This window comes from Triticum aestivum, chromosome 6B (genome assembly GCF_018294505.1).
Source record: "Triticum aestivum cultivar Chinese Spring chromosome 6B, IWGSC CS RefSeq v2.1, whole genome shotgun sequence".
NCBI lineage: Eukaryota > Viridiplantae > Streptophyta > Magnoliopsida > Poales > Poaceae > Triticum > Triticum aestivum.
In genome coordinates this window covers 572,118,263-572,131,484 of record NC_057810.1, presented here as the reverse complement: position 1 = coordinate 572,131,484, position 13,222 = coordinate 572,118,263, and the positions used below count along the sequence as shown (strand labels likewise).

The window sequence follows — 13,222 nt, the reverse complement described above, 5'->3', positions numbered from 1 at the left end:
CTATATTTTTATTCGCCACATGATATGTGTTTTGCTTGGGGTGTCATGTATTATATTAGTCTTTGCTTTTTAGTTTAACACAATCATTATTGCTGTACACACCTTTTGGGATAAGCCCACTTGATTGAATTTATTAGAATATGCTATGTGCTTCACTTATATCTTTTGAGCTAGATAGTTTTTGCTCTAGTGCTTCACTTATATCTTTTAGAGCACGGTGGTGGCTTAATTTTGTAGAAATTGCTAGTCTCTCATGCTTCACTTATATTATTTTGAGAGTCTTTTAGAACAGCATGGTATTTGCTATGGTTATAAATTGGTCCTAGAATGGTAGGCATCCAAGTTGGGTATAATAAAAACTATCATAGGAAGTGAATTGGATGCTATGATCAATTTGATACTTGATAATTGTTTTGAGATATGGAGGTAGTGATATTAAAGTCATGCTAGTTGGGTGATTATGAATTTAAAGAATGCTCGTGTTGAAATTAGCAAGTCCCATAGCATGCACGTATGGTTAAAGTTGTGTAACAAATTTGAAACATGAAGTGTACCGGGCTTGTGCATCCTTATGAGTGGCGGTCGGGGACGAGCGATGGTATTTTCCTACCAATCTATCCTCTAGGAGCATGCGCGTAGTGCTTGATTTTTGATGACTTCTAAATTTTTGCAATAAGTATATGAGTTCTTTTTACTAATGTTGAGTCCATGGATTATACTCACTTTTACCTTTCCACCATTGCTAGCCTCTTCGGTACCGTGCATTGCCCTTTCTCACCTTGAGAGTTGGTGCAAACTTTGCCGGTGCATCCAAACCCCGTGATATGATACGCTCTATCACACATAAACCTCCTTATATCTTCCTCAAAACAGCCACCATATGTACCTATTATGGCATTTCCATAGCCATTCCGAGATATATTGCCATGCAACTTTCCACCGTTCCGTTCATCATCATCATGACATACTTTACTTTTGTCATATTGCCATTGCATGATCATGTAGTTGACATCGTATTTGTGGCAAAGCCACCATGCATAATTTTTCATACATGTCACTCTTGATTCATTGCACCATTCCGGTACACCGCCGGAGGCATTCATATAGAGTCATATCTTGTTCTAGTTTCGAGTTGTAATTCATATGTTGTAATCAATGAAAGTGTGATGATCATCATTATTAGAGAATTGCCCAAAAAGGAAAAAAAAGAAAAAATAGAAGGCCAAAAGAAAAAAAGAAAGGCCAAAGAAAAAAAGGAAAAAAAGAAAAAAAAAAGAAAAAAGGAAATAAAATAAATAAAAGGGGCAATGTTACTATCTCTTTTTCCACACTTGTGCTTCAAAGTAGCACCATGTTCTTCATGTAGTGAGTCTCATATCTTGCAGCACCATGTTTTTCATATAGTGAGTCTCATATGTTGTCACTTTCATATACTAGTGGGAATTTTTCATTATAGAACTTGGCTTGTATATTCCTACGATGGGCTTCCTTAAATGCCCTAGGTCTTCGTGAGCAAGCAAGTTGGATGCACACCCACTAGTTTTCTTTTGTTGAGCATTTATTCATAGCACTAGTGCATCCGTTGCATGGCAATCCCTACTCCTCATGTTGACATCAATTGATGGGAATCTCCATAGCCCGTTGATTATCCTCGTCAATGTGAGACTTTCTCCTTTTCTGTCTTCTCCACACAATCCCCATCATCATATTCTATTCCACCCATAGTGCTATATCCATGGCTCACGCTCATGTATTGCATGAAGGTTGAAAAAGTTAGAGATTATTTAAGTACGAAAAAATTGCTTGGCTTGTCATCAGGGGTGTAGAATTTGGGAACATCTTTGTGTGACAAAAATGAAGCATAGCCTAACTATATGATTTTGTAGGGATGAACTTTCTTTAGCCATGTTATTTTGAGAAGACATGATTGCTTTGATTACTATGCTTGAAGTGTTACTATTTATTTTATCAATATGAACTTTTATTTTGAATCATTTGGATCTGAACATTCATGCCACAATAAAGAAAATTACATTGAGAATTATGCTAGGTAGCATTCCACATCAAAAATTTTGTTTTTATCATTTACCTACTCGAGGACGAGCAGGAATTAAGCTTGGGGATGCTTGATACGTCTCCAACGTATCTATAATTTTTGATTGCTCCATGCTATTATATTACCCCTTTTGGATGTTTATGGGCTATATTTTACATATTTATATCATTTTTGGGACTAACCTAGTAACTGGAGGCCCAGCCCGTATTGTTGTTTTTTTTGCCTATTTCAGTATTTCGAAGAAAAGGAATATCAAATGGAGTCCAAACGAAATGAAACCTTCGGGAGCGTGATTTTTGGAACGAATGTGATCCAGAGGACTTGGAGTGCAGGTCAAGAAGCAATCGAGGCGGCCAGGAGATAGGAGGGCGCGCCCACCCCTCCTGGGCGCGCCCCTTGTCTATTGGGCCCCACGACCGGCCACTAACGTACTTCTTCTTCCTATATATACCTACGTACCCCGAAAACATCTAGGGAGCCACCGAAAAACAATTTCCACCGCCGTAACCTTCTGTATCCGCAAGATCCCATCTTGGAGCCTTCGCCGGCGCTCCGCCGTAGGGGGAATCGACCATGGAGGACTTCTACATCAACACCATAGCCCCTCCGATGAGTTGTGAGTAGTTTACCACAAACCTTCGGGTCCATAGTTATTAGCTAGATGGCTTCTTCTCTCTTTTTGGATCTCAATACAATGTTCTCCCCCTCTCTTGTGGAGATCTATTCGATGTAATCTCTTTTTGTGGTGTGTTTGTCGAGATCCGATGAATTGTGGGTTTATGATCAAGTTTGTCTATGAGAAATATTTGAATCTTCTCTGAATTCTTTTATGTATGATTGAGTTATCTTTGCAAGTCTCTTCGAATTATCAGTTTGGTTTGGCCTACTAGATTGATCTTTCTTGACATGGGAGAAGTGCTTAGCTTTGGGTTCAATCTTGCGGTGTCCTTACCCAGTGACAGAAAGGGTTGCAAGGCACGTATTGTATTGTTGCCATCGAGGATAAAAAGATGGGGTTTATATCATATTGCTTGAGTTTATCCCTCTACATCATGTCATCTTTCTTAATGCGTTACTCTGTTCTTATGAACTTAATACTCTAGATGCATGCTGGATAGCGGTCGATGTGTGGAGTAATAGTAGTAGATGCAGGCAGGAGTCGGTCTACTTGTCGCGGACGTGATGCCTATATACATGATCATGCCTAGATAATCTCATAATTATTCGCTTTTCTATCAATTGCTCGACAGTAATTTGTTCACCCACCATAATACTTATGCTATCTTGAGAGAAGCCACTAGTGAAACCTATGGCCCCCGGGTCTATCTTTTATCATATAAGCTTTCAATCTACTTTTATTTGCATCTTTACTTTTTGCATCTATATTATAAAATACCAAAAATATATTTATCTTATCATACTATCTCTATCAGATCTCACTTTCGTAAGTGGTCGTGAAGGGATTGACAACCCCTTTATTGCGTTGGTTGCGAGTTCTTTGTTTGTTTGTGTACGTGCGTGGGACTTTTGAGGAGCCTCCTACTGAATTGATACCTTGGTTCTCAAAAAGTGAGGGAAATACTTACGCTACTTTGCTGCATCACCCTTTCCTCTTCAAGGAAAACCAACGCAAGCTCAAGAGGTAGCACATACTTCTTATTCTCCTCTAGTTTCTCTGAATAGTTGGGTGTGATCATCCACCTGCTGGTCTCTGTGTTTTCCCTAGTCTTTTGCCTTTTGATCATCTGCTTAGTCATAATTCCCTCAAACATAGTCCTAATTGGTTTGGTCCTAACATCAAGGATCATCTTGTTGAAAACCTCACTAAGGTTGTTCTCAACAAGATCAGTTTTGCAATTATAATCCATTGCAGACCTACACCAATTCTCCTTTGGAATTTTCTTAAGCCACTTCCAGGCATCCTCACACTCTACTTTAAGCTCTGCCATTGCTAATTCATGGGCATGTTTGGTGAATGAGTAGCTATCCTGATCTACTAGCTTCTTTAGTTCTGCTCCTCTAAAGCCAGCTGATTGAAAATTGGCATATATGTGCCTCAGGCAATATCTCTGAGGGGAATCAGGGAACACCTCATCTATAGCCTAAGAAGACCCTCATTATAAATTTATAACAATGGTCATGAACAAAAAGAAATAAAGCCATTATTAGCAATATTTCTGAACTACTGGCAGAGATAGGGTGCATACCTTCTGCCTATAAGAAATAATGGTGTAGGTTACAAATTTGCTTCCACTTCCAATGCAACATCTTAGCTGTGTTAGGAACCATGTCCAACTATCAGAATCTTCCTTATCAACAACACCAAAGGCTATGGGGTAGATGTTGTTGTTGCCATCTCTTCCTGTGGCTGCAAGAATTTGCTGTCCAGTGGTTAGCTTGATGAAGCAACCATCAAGCCCTGCATCCGTACCCAAATTAGCTACCATAAATTTCTCAACAAGATATTTTGAACAAAATGCAGTTGTAGATTTACCTATAAAGGGCCTGCAACCATTAAGAAATCCTTGCTTTGATGCATGCAAGCAGTAGAACATGTACTTATATCTAGGAGTTGGTGCAGGGTTTTCTGGGTCCTCAAATGTTGTAATTATACACCTGCTACCAGGGTTTGTATCAATAACTGCTTGCAGGTAGTCCCTCAGTCTATAGTACTGCTCCTTCTGGTCACCTTGTACAACCTTAATAGCCTTCCTCCTTGCCCTATAGGCCACACTCTTTGATACATCAACTGAAAACTTGACTTTGCTGTTTTTAATAAGTGCATCCATAGGTGCTCTAGGATCTTCTCTAAGTGAAGGCTCAACTGCTTTGGAAAGCCACTTAGTAGTAACCTTTGTGTTCTCTGCTGATGCTGGACAAGTGTGCTCCATGTTACACTTCTTAATGCAAAATTTTCTTTCATGAGCTATCCTGGAGGCACACATGTAAAATTCACACCCATGCTCTCTCTATGAATACCAAACAATAATTCTTGTTGGAGTGTTCCTGTGGTAGTGAAAAGACCTCAAAGTCCTTATATGAAAATCTCTTAATGCTTCTCTGAACTGGTAAACACTATCAAAACACAAGCTCTTGCACAGGAGTAAATGTGAATTGGGAATTGAGGGGTCAAAATATACCCTTTCCTTCATCTTTTTCTTACTACTCTTTGTCTTTGGCTTCTTCATGAGGTATGGTAGTTCAACTTCATCTTCTTCTTCCTCATCACTTATGCATGCATCACCAGCAAAACAAAACTCATCTGCTTCAGGAAACCAATCTTGAAAACATTTTTTCTCTACCTCATTGTGACATCTGCTAGTTGGACCAGGATTCTTCACATGTTTCACAATAGCAGTAGTTTGCAATGCTCTATCCTCTTTAGAGGCACACTTTATTTCCATTTGTTGAGCAGCTTCAGCACTCCCATCTGAATGAACTGAATCATCAGAACAAAATTCAGACACTTCATTGTCTCCTTCAAAGTGGTTCAAATCTGGCTCTCTTTGAATCCCACTCCTCTCAAGCTGAGCCTTTCTATCATCTATCTGATTCTAAAGCTCAGATTGCTCCACAACCATTTTCACACATCAACTCTCTTGAGTATTGATGTAATTCTCATTAGCATGTGTACTAATTCCAAGTTCAACATCTCTCACAACCCTTATGTTCACAACCTTGACATGATGAAAAAACTCCAAGATTTCATGAACACTACCTTCATTAACTAAATACTTTACTCTTTCAGATCCAATTTCCTCCTCCTTCACATAGTACATGTAATCACTCTCCCCATACCCTTCACTAGCAATGAGTGACTGTAGAGTAAGAAAAGAAATGTCTGTCTCATATATACCCCTTTTCACAGGGTTTCTTCCTTCTAAATGAAACCATATCTCCCACTTCTGGTCAGCCAAACTGCACAAATATGTGCTCATCAATTGAAATTGAAATTGACCAGCTAACAGAAACAAACTCTCACTAATTTACCAGATTGAAGAAAACATGTGCATTTAAGCAAGAGATTCTCCATACCTGCCACCCATAGAACATCCAGGCGCCGGTGATGACTGGGCGGCCAGTGCCTCCGGCTACTGCAACCCTGCCCGCGTAGCATAGCTGCTGCTCCCCAACCAGTTATCCACTTCAGAGAATGAGCCCACACCGTCCAAACTTGTGCCGCCGCCGCCGTCGTCGCCGTCGCCCACGCCGCCATCCATATCGCCGCCGCCCCCGTCCGGAATCACAGACGCCATGGCGGCCGCAACCTAGGTCAGACAGAGGACAGAGGAAAAGGAGGGAGAGAGTGAAGCGCGAGAGGGGAATGGATTAGATCTTGACCCGTTCCGACTGACAGGCGTCGTTCCGACAGCTAACGCGGCATTAATGGCCGTTAACGCGCGGCGTGCGTCGGTTGGCCAGCATGGCAATAGATTCGTAGGCCCAACCGGTCAGCTTGGTGCTTAGCGCGGGCGAAGCGAGCAGTTTCGCGAGTTGGTAGTTTTCTGCCACGGATTAAGACAAAAGTGGTAGTTTTCCGCACAAAATCGTAGAGTGATAGTTTTTCGTCACGTTTTCGTCAAATGTGATAGTTTTTGGTTAAATACTCGTTACAGAAAGGCCTTCCATATATCGAGAAAATCTTGTCTCTAGACTGTAACTCTATTATTTTGGAATAACAGTCCTTGTTTCGTCGGAAAAATAAATAACTATATCTAACGTTTTTGAAAAGCATATCTCCAGCTCAATGAAAATGTCACTTGCACAAAAAGAAATGAACATTCATAAAAGGATTGATTCCGTAAATGATGAGGTCGACTGATAAAATAGGAAATTACTCGTAATACAACAAAGTCCCCAGGGAGTCTGCCACCGTCTTCCACCCGGACGTGTTGATGGCGCGCCACTGCTGCTCCTCCTCGCCGGAGCTGGGCTAACCTTAGTTGTTGTCGCAAACGGTAAATCATGGAAGCACCAATCCTTCCAAACCATTGCCCTGGAGAATAGATCGCCGATGCCGCATCTAAAATCAAAGATCCATAAAACTCCTACGCCCGTTACGCGGCGCACCTCCTGAACAAGCAACCGCCAAGCCCAACAATCACCGTTGGGACACCGGTGCACCAAACCTCACCAACCCCATACCACCGCTGGAGAAGACGGTAGTGCGACTATCAGTTTTGCCAGGGACCAAAGGTGTATTTTGAGTATACCGAATGAATAGACTTGGATGAAAGAAAAATATACTATAAATATTATTACTTTTACGAAATATAGCGTTGTGTGTGTGTTGTCTCCTTGTAGCTAAAGAAAGTAGTGGCTATGTGTTGGATGCGGAGTATCGGCTCCCGAGCTCAAATGCTCCCCCGTGAACAGTAAAATAAAAGAAAATAGTAAAACAATCAAAAAATTCTGAATTTTTGTTTGATAAACTTTGACAAATATTTTACATGCTTGCAAAATTTCAGCACGAAATTACATTCATGGAAGTCATGGCAAAAAAACAAAATTGATGTTCCAGAAATGCTAGTTTTGAAAACATTTCGGAGTGCCGTTTTCTTTTTCTTGCCACACCTTCCACAAATGATTTCATGCTGAAATTTTGCAAGCATAAAAACATTTGTCAAAGATTACCACAAAAAATATTCAGATTTTTTTTGAATTTTTTTACTAGTTTTTTTTATTTTACTGTTCACCAAGAAGCATTTGAGCTCAGGATCAGAATAGAACTTCCGCTATGTGTTCTGATATTCTCAACTTCTCTTTCTGTCAATTTTCTCGATTTTTCAATGGCGTTGAGTGATTCCATGTTTCGATAGCGTGTCCGAGCAAATGGCACAAAATAACAGTCACACAATACCGCCACCGAGTCCACCGGTAGAACCGGACAGGAAGCGCGAATGCTCTCGCGTCTTGGGCATGATAGACAGACAGAGTACAGGCGACCCGAAAAAAGAGCTCTGTGTTTGGGGGGAAAAAGTACTACTCGTAGAAGAATTTTACATGGATAATAAATTCTAGATGCCCAAAAGAAAAGATAAACAGATGCGCTGCAGCATCCTAGATCACATACACACGTATGCCAAGCTCAGGGCTGTTCAATAACAACTCGCAGCTATTTTTGGTATCACATCAATCTTTTGCGAGTTTTTCCTACTATTCAGTTGCAACTCCGGAGAAGATCTTAGCCTGATACTGCAATATGCCTTTGGCAGGCAAACAGCCGAGCTCACCGGCAACAGGGAGGTGGAACTGGAACTGCATCATGTGGTGTTCAGTGAAAATACGGCTTTGGACAGACGAAGGTGGTAAAAAACGAGGACAGATTGAGAATTTACCAAGTCGGCGGAGACACACGAGCATTGCTCCCCGAAATCTTCAGGGGGGAGAACATATAGTCCATCTGTTTATTTGAAGAGATTTCTGAGACCATTGAATAGTGACAGAGCTTTAAGCTCACCGCCGGCCCTCATGTCCCTCAATCTCCTACGTAATATCTGCACCAGATAAACGGGAGAAAATGTGAGATGCCACAGAATAACCGCATGATGCGCGGAGGGAAGCAGCCAGCTAGGCTGCAAGAGCTCTGCCGTCTTACGTATTGTGAACGATATAAGATCCTCCGTTCACTGATGCATAGATCTCTTGCTAGCTGTTTTAGTAGCAAGGTCCTGTTGGCCTGCTTTGTATTGATGGAAACTTCTGCAGAACCCTTGGCGCCCTGAAACATTATTGGTCGGCTTAAAAACTGACATTTCAAAGAAACAATATTGGTGCCGAATGATTATGATTTGTGTATCCTGATAACAGGAATGGCCCAGTCTTTAAATCACATGGGGAATTGTGAAATCTGCAAGATAGCTGCAGACAAGATCTCACCTCTAGGTACTTGGTATATTTTTTTATACTAGATTCACAGCAGTCCAAGATAAACTGAAGAGCCTGCTCGTCCAGCTCGGGATAATTAAGTGCAGGCTTGGATGAACCTTTATTGGATGCAGCAACAGCCATCTGCACAAATAAGTTATATAGGCATGTTGTGTTGACCACCCTTGTTATAGCTGTATGGACACAGTTCTGAAAATAATTGGTGCCAAATAACAGCACTAACCTCCTCAAAGCGTTGAATCATCTCAGGAGGACTGACTACGAGGAAGGCATAAGCCATCAGCTCAACTGGCCACCCTGTGACTCTCAAGGGGAAACTTTCAGACCTGATAATGGTGACCAGATCCACTCTTGTCAATACCAACTATATAACTTTGATAGTATCAGAAATGTACAAAACAAGGCAATAAAAATGAAAACAATGTTGCACATACTACTGAACTGGTGGCATTTTCCCCAGAGAACATGCAACCTAAAGGTCCTCTCAAAAATAAGGTGACACTGACAAGAAACAAGAGCCTATGGTGGATGGTGCCAAGAAGTTGGAGTTGATTGCCACGATCTTTATGTCCCAGTTTAGGTGGTGTTGAGCATTTCTCCAGTTTTTATGTGGCTAGCCATTTTCGTTGCCCTTTTGGACAAATTTGTAATAAATACTATGACTATATGCATCTCAAGATTCCAGATGCTGGGAGAGTTTTCTCTTCCATTACCCAAAACAATGAACCAAGTCAAAATCTATGACTAGATGCACAACTGCAAATTCATTTTTTTCCAAAACGTGAGCAGGGACTTTACCATTTTATTGGGAGAGAGAACATCGAACCAACGAGGATGTAAGCACCAAGACACTCATGCAAATGGATCAACACCATCGACACAAGATATAGCATCTTAAATTTACTTCTTGAGGGCAAAATGTGATTAAAAATTCTCTTCTAAATGAAATGTGTTACAAACTCATTGCACAAACAAAATGTTATTTTTGTATTTTATTCTTGATACTATCATGAAGTAAAAACAAGAATATGCCAACAAATACCCCAGTCTAATGAACTTCTCTAACCTAAACCAAGTAACAGAAGCATATGAAGTTCCGCATGGAAAAAGGATGAGAGCACTTACTCTGACAAACCGTGTTTCTTTAGTGCTTGTAATTTCTCTTTGTAGCACTCATCAGATTTGTTAAGAGACACCATGAATTCAACTGAATCATTTGGATTGGTTCCCTCTTTTGGTACAAAACCATAGGAAAGCAATAGCTCACCACTGGATTTCTTCCCGTAGGATATAAACACCTGAGGAGGTCAAACAAGAAATGGACAAATTAGCTAGTAATAATTCTCATAAGAAACACATTTAAAATAATATATGCATGGAATAAGACTAATTGGCCCCAAGCGTAAAACATGCAGAAAATGATAAAGGCCACAATAAAATAAGTACAGTGGCCCATCTGAAATCAAGTATACTCTATCTGTAAAATATAAAGTGGATAGATGCAGAGACACAGCCTGTACAAGACTCAAGATGATTTCGTACTTTAAATGCCAGTCTATTGCTACAGAAAAGGGTGCACAATATACTAGATGAAATTATATTAGATTTCAACTAAATCCCAGTTCTGTAAAACCAAAAGAAGATGCCAAATGGCCTTCCGAAAACAAGCAATAGTGAAGATTTTGATCATCATTAGTGTCATGGACATGACAATTACAAATGGATGAGGACTGATGGACTTTTTGATAACTAACTTGGTATGGAGAAAATATATAGTAGAGTCAAAGCACAAATAAAAAAAGTTACCTGCTCACCTGGTTGATACGACCGATCAGTGGTGAAGACTATTCCTTGCGATGACTTGTCATAATCCAGGAATGCATCTACCTGGAAAGTTGATTTTGGTAAGAAAAAATGCATGACATTGTGCAATTTAGGAAGTCTTGGGAAATGATGGGAAAAGGTGGGAAATTGTCCAATATGTGGTGCTTAAGGAAGTCAGCACAATATTGCTAAAAATTCTTTTCTAAACAGGAGAAATGTGGAACTTGCTGTGCTTCATAATTCCATACAACAATTTCTTAAAACTGAATTGATTCTTTGTAAAATAGAAAATGTAATACCTCAGGGCTATGGTTAAGCATATCTGCCCAAGGAACTAGTGCAACCTTTCCGTCCATTGATTCTAAACGAACCTGCAAAATAGTCCGATGCAGTGTGCAAGTTCTTACAGCAGAAAAGGAGAGCAAAAGCATATGTATATGTAACGGAAAGGGCTATCAGATAAGCAAAATGAAGTAAAACAAGGTTTGCATCATATTTAGTAGCTTCATAACACTTTTTCTTACCAGACGTGAGAAGAGAATGCCAAAGGACCATCTAAAGTTCTCCATGTTGTATACCTAAAATAAGAAAGTAGTGGCACCAAACTCAAAAATCAATTGATGATAATAATTGGTACATTTGGTGTCATCAGACCATATTATTTGTTACAGTAGCGACTTCCTCTCCTTTGTTTTCATAGTGATAGTCAAACAGTTAAATATCATCAGCATTGTTTAGTCATGCTGTATTCGGAACATTTAATTAATCGAATTTATGCTTCTGTGTATAGAAATTGGGCGGCACCGGCTGCGACGAATTCCGGACATAATCGATTGATGGCAGTGTTTTTTATGTTTAACTTCAAATAAAATGGAATCCCCGTGAATGCCCCATGTCACAAGAATAGTTCTCCAAACCCCCCTCTTATGTTCATCAGTTTAAACTACTCTCTTCGTTCCAAAATACTTGTCGTGGTTTTAGTTCAAATTTGAACTAAAACCACGATAAGTATTAATTTGAGCGAAAACCACGACAAGTATTTTGGAACGGAGGGAGTAATATAGCAGCGGTTGCGAAGCATACCTTCTCGGGGAACAAATCTGGATATTTAGAAAATATTCGATCTCGAAGGTCATTGTATCTGCCAAAACCATAAGGCGTCATTCCAGTGAGGGCACCAAACAGAGGAGAAAACTTAGTATGGTCAACGACTAGGACAAAAACAGATAGACACTTACGTCCCAATCACATCACTGATCCTTGAAATTGCCCGTTCCCTGATCGGAGAAGCCACCAAGTATGCATCTATCTCAGTGCGAGTCCTAAAATGACAAAGAAAGGCTGTACAGGATTGAGAATGTTATCTCAAAAACCACTCGTCTTATCACTTGGGCGTCATGGCAACAGCAACCGTGGGGCTATACCAGTACAAAAGCGAGTAAGGCTGCCTAGGCAATGCGTCGATGTAGCTGCTCCACCTCGACGAACCCTCCAAGCTGGCTTCGCTTATGAGGTAGGTGGCGAGAAGCGGCCAGTCGGGCACAGAGTACCTCTTCATAACATCCCCAACCTCGCGGTTGCTCCATTCCTACACACGACACGAGCACAAGAAAGACAGTAATTGTGAAAACTGAATGCCGCTAATGGGGTAGTGACTGATGAGATAGATTCCATGATCATTTCTACCGAATCGGCGGTGATGACGAGGGTCGGGGGCACGAAGAGCAGCTTCTCTCCATTTCGGACGTTCTTGAGCGCGACGAGGCCGCGCTCGCCGATGTCCACCTTCTCTAGGGCCAGCCGCTGCTCGGGGAGCCCCGAGGCCGTGAGCCACCGCTCCAGCGACGCCGCGCTCTCCAGGGACTCGATCTCGCAGCCCCATGGGACGCCCGCGACGGCCTCGCGCTGCGCCGGAGCGGACGCGGACGCGGACGCCGCTGCGGCGCGGACGGAGAAGCGGAGGCGGACGCTGGAGGAAGAGGAGAGGCAGGGGCGGAGCCGACGGGGTGCGCGCGGGTGCGACGGCGGCCGGAACTGGGGGTGGAGAGCGGTGGCGGTGGTGGTAGAGGTGGCCATGGCGAAGCCGCGAAAGTGGGGACGGTTGTGTGCGGGTGCGGGGGCTTATCCGCTCGTTCGTGGCGGGCCTGGGGTTTTATCCGTTTCTCTTACGGGCAGGGCTTGAAATCTCTCATTTCAAAACAAAAGGGCTTGAAATCTCCGTTTTCGTGGGCTTGAGAAGGCTTGTTGTGACGATGGGGCGTGACTCTCTCGACCGGGTCCGGCCCAGCTAACATGTACACGAACGGTTTTGCAATGATTGAAATATTTCATCGGTTTCGGCCGGTTTTGAAAAGGTTTCACGCGTTTTTTCTGTGTTTTTCTTTATGATGTTCATTGGTTTTGATTTTCTTATTACTTCTTATTATTATTTCAAATACATGTCGACTTTTTTAA

The 13,222-nt window shown here is 41.6% G+C and overlaps 1 protein-coding gene across 1 annotated transcript; it reads right to left on the bottom strand.

Moving 5' to 3' along the window:
- Positions 1-7,946: 7,946 nt before the first annotated feature.
- On the bottom strand, positions 7,947-12,907 carry LOC123138083 (ribulose-1,5 bisphosphate carboxylase/oxygenase large subunit N-methyltransferase, chloroplastic). Its single transcript, XM_044557993.1, has 13 exons — positions 12,455-12,907; positions 12,193-12,356; positions 12,007-12,090; positions 11,852-11,909; positions 11,293-11,346; positions 11,068-11,139; positions 10,751-10,831; positions 10,070-10,242; positions 9,168-9,270; positions 8,936-9,067; positions 8,655-8,777; positions 8,395-8,553; positions 7,947-8,314 (listed from the first exon to the last, which is right to left on the bottom strand). The coding sequence occupies exons 1-12, from the start codon at positions 12,842-12,844 to the stop codon at positions 8,464-8,466; spliced, it is 1,524 nt and encodes a 507-aa protein (XP_044413928.1). The 5' UTR covers positions 12,845-12,907; the 3' UTR covers positions 7,947-8,314; positions 8,395-8,463.
- Positions 12,908-13,222: the final 315 nt, after the last annotated feature.

Bases quoted from the DNA above. Each gene is read 5' to 3' on its own strand.
- LOC123138083 (XM_044557993.1), bottom strand. From the start codon at position 12,844: ATGGCCACCTCTACCACCACCGCCACCGCTCTCCACCCCCAGTTCCGG. The intron at 12,357-12,454 runs GTAGAAATGATC...TGTCGTGTGTAG, and splicing joins TCGTCATCACCGCCGATTCG to GAATGGAGCAACCGCGAGGT. The intron at 9,068-9,167 runs GTTAGTGCTGTT...TTATTTGTGCAG, and splicing joins TGATTCAACGCTTTGAGGAG to ATGGCTGTTGCTGCATCCAA.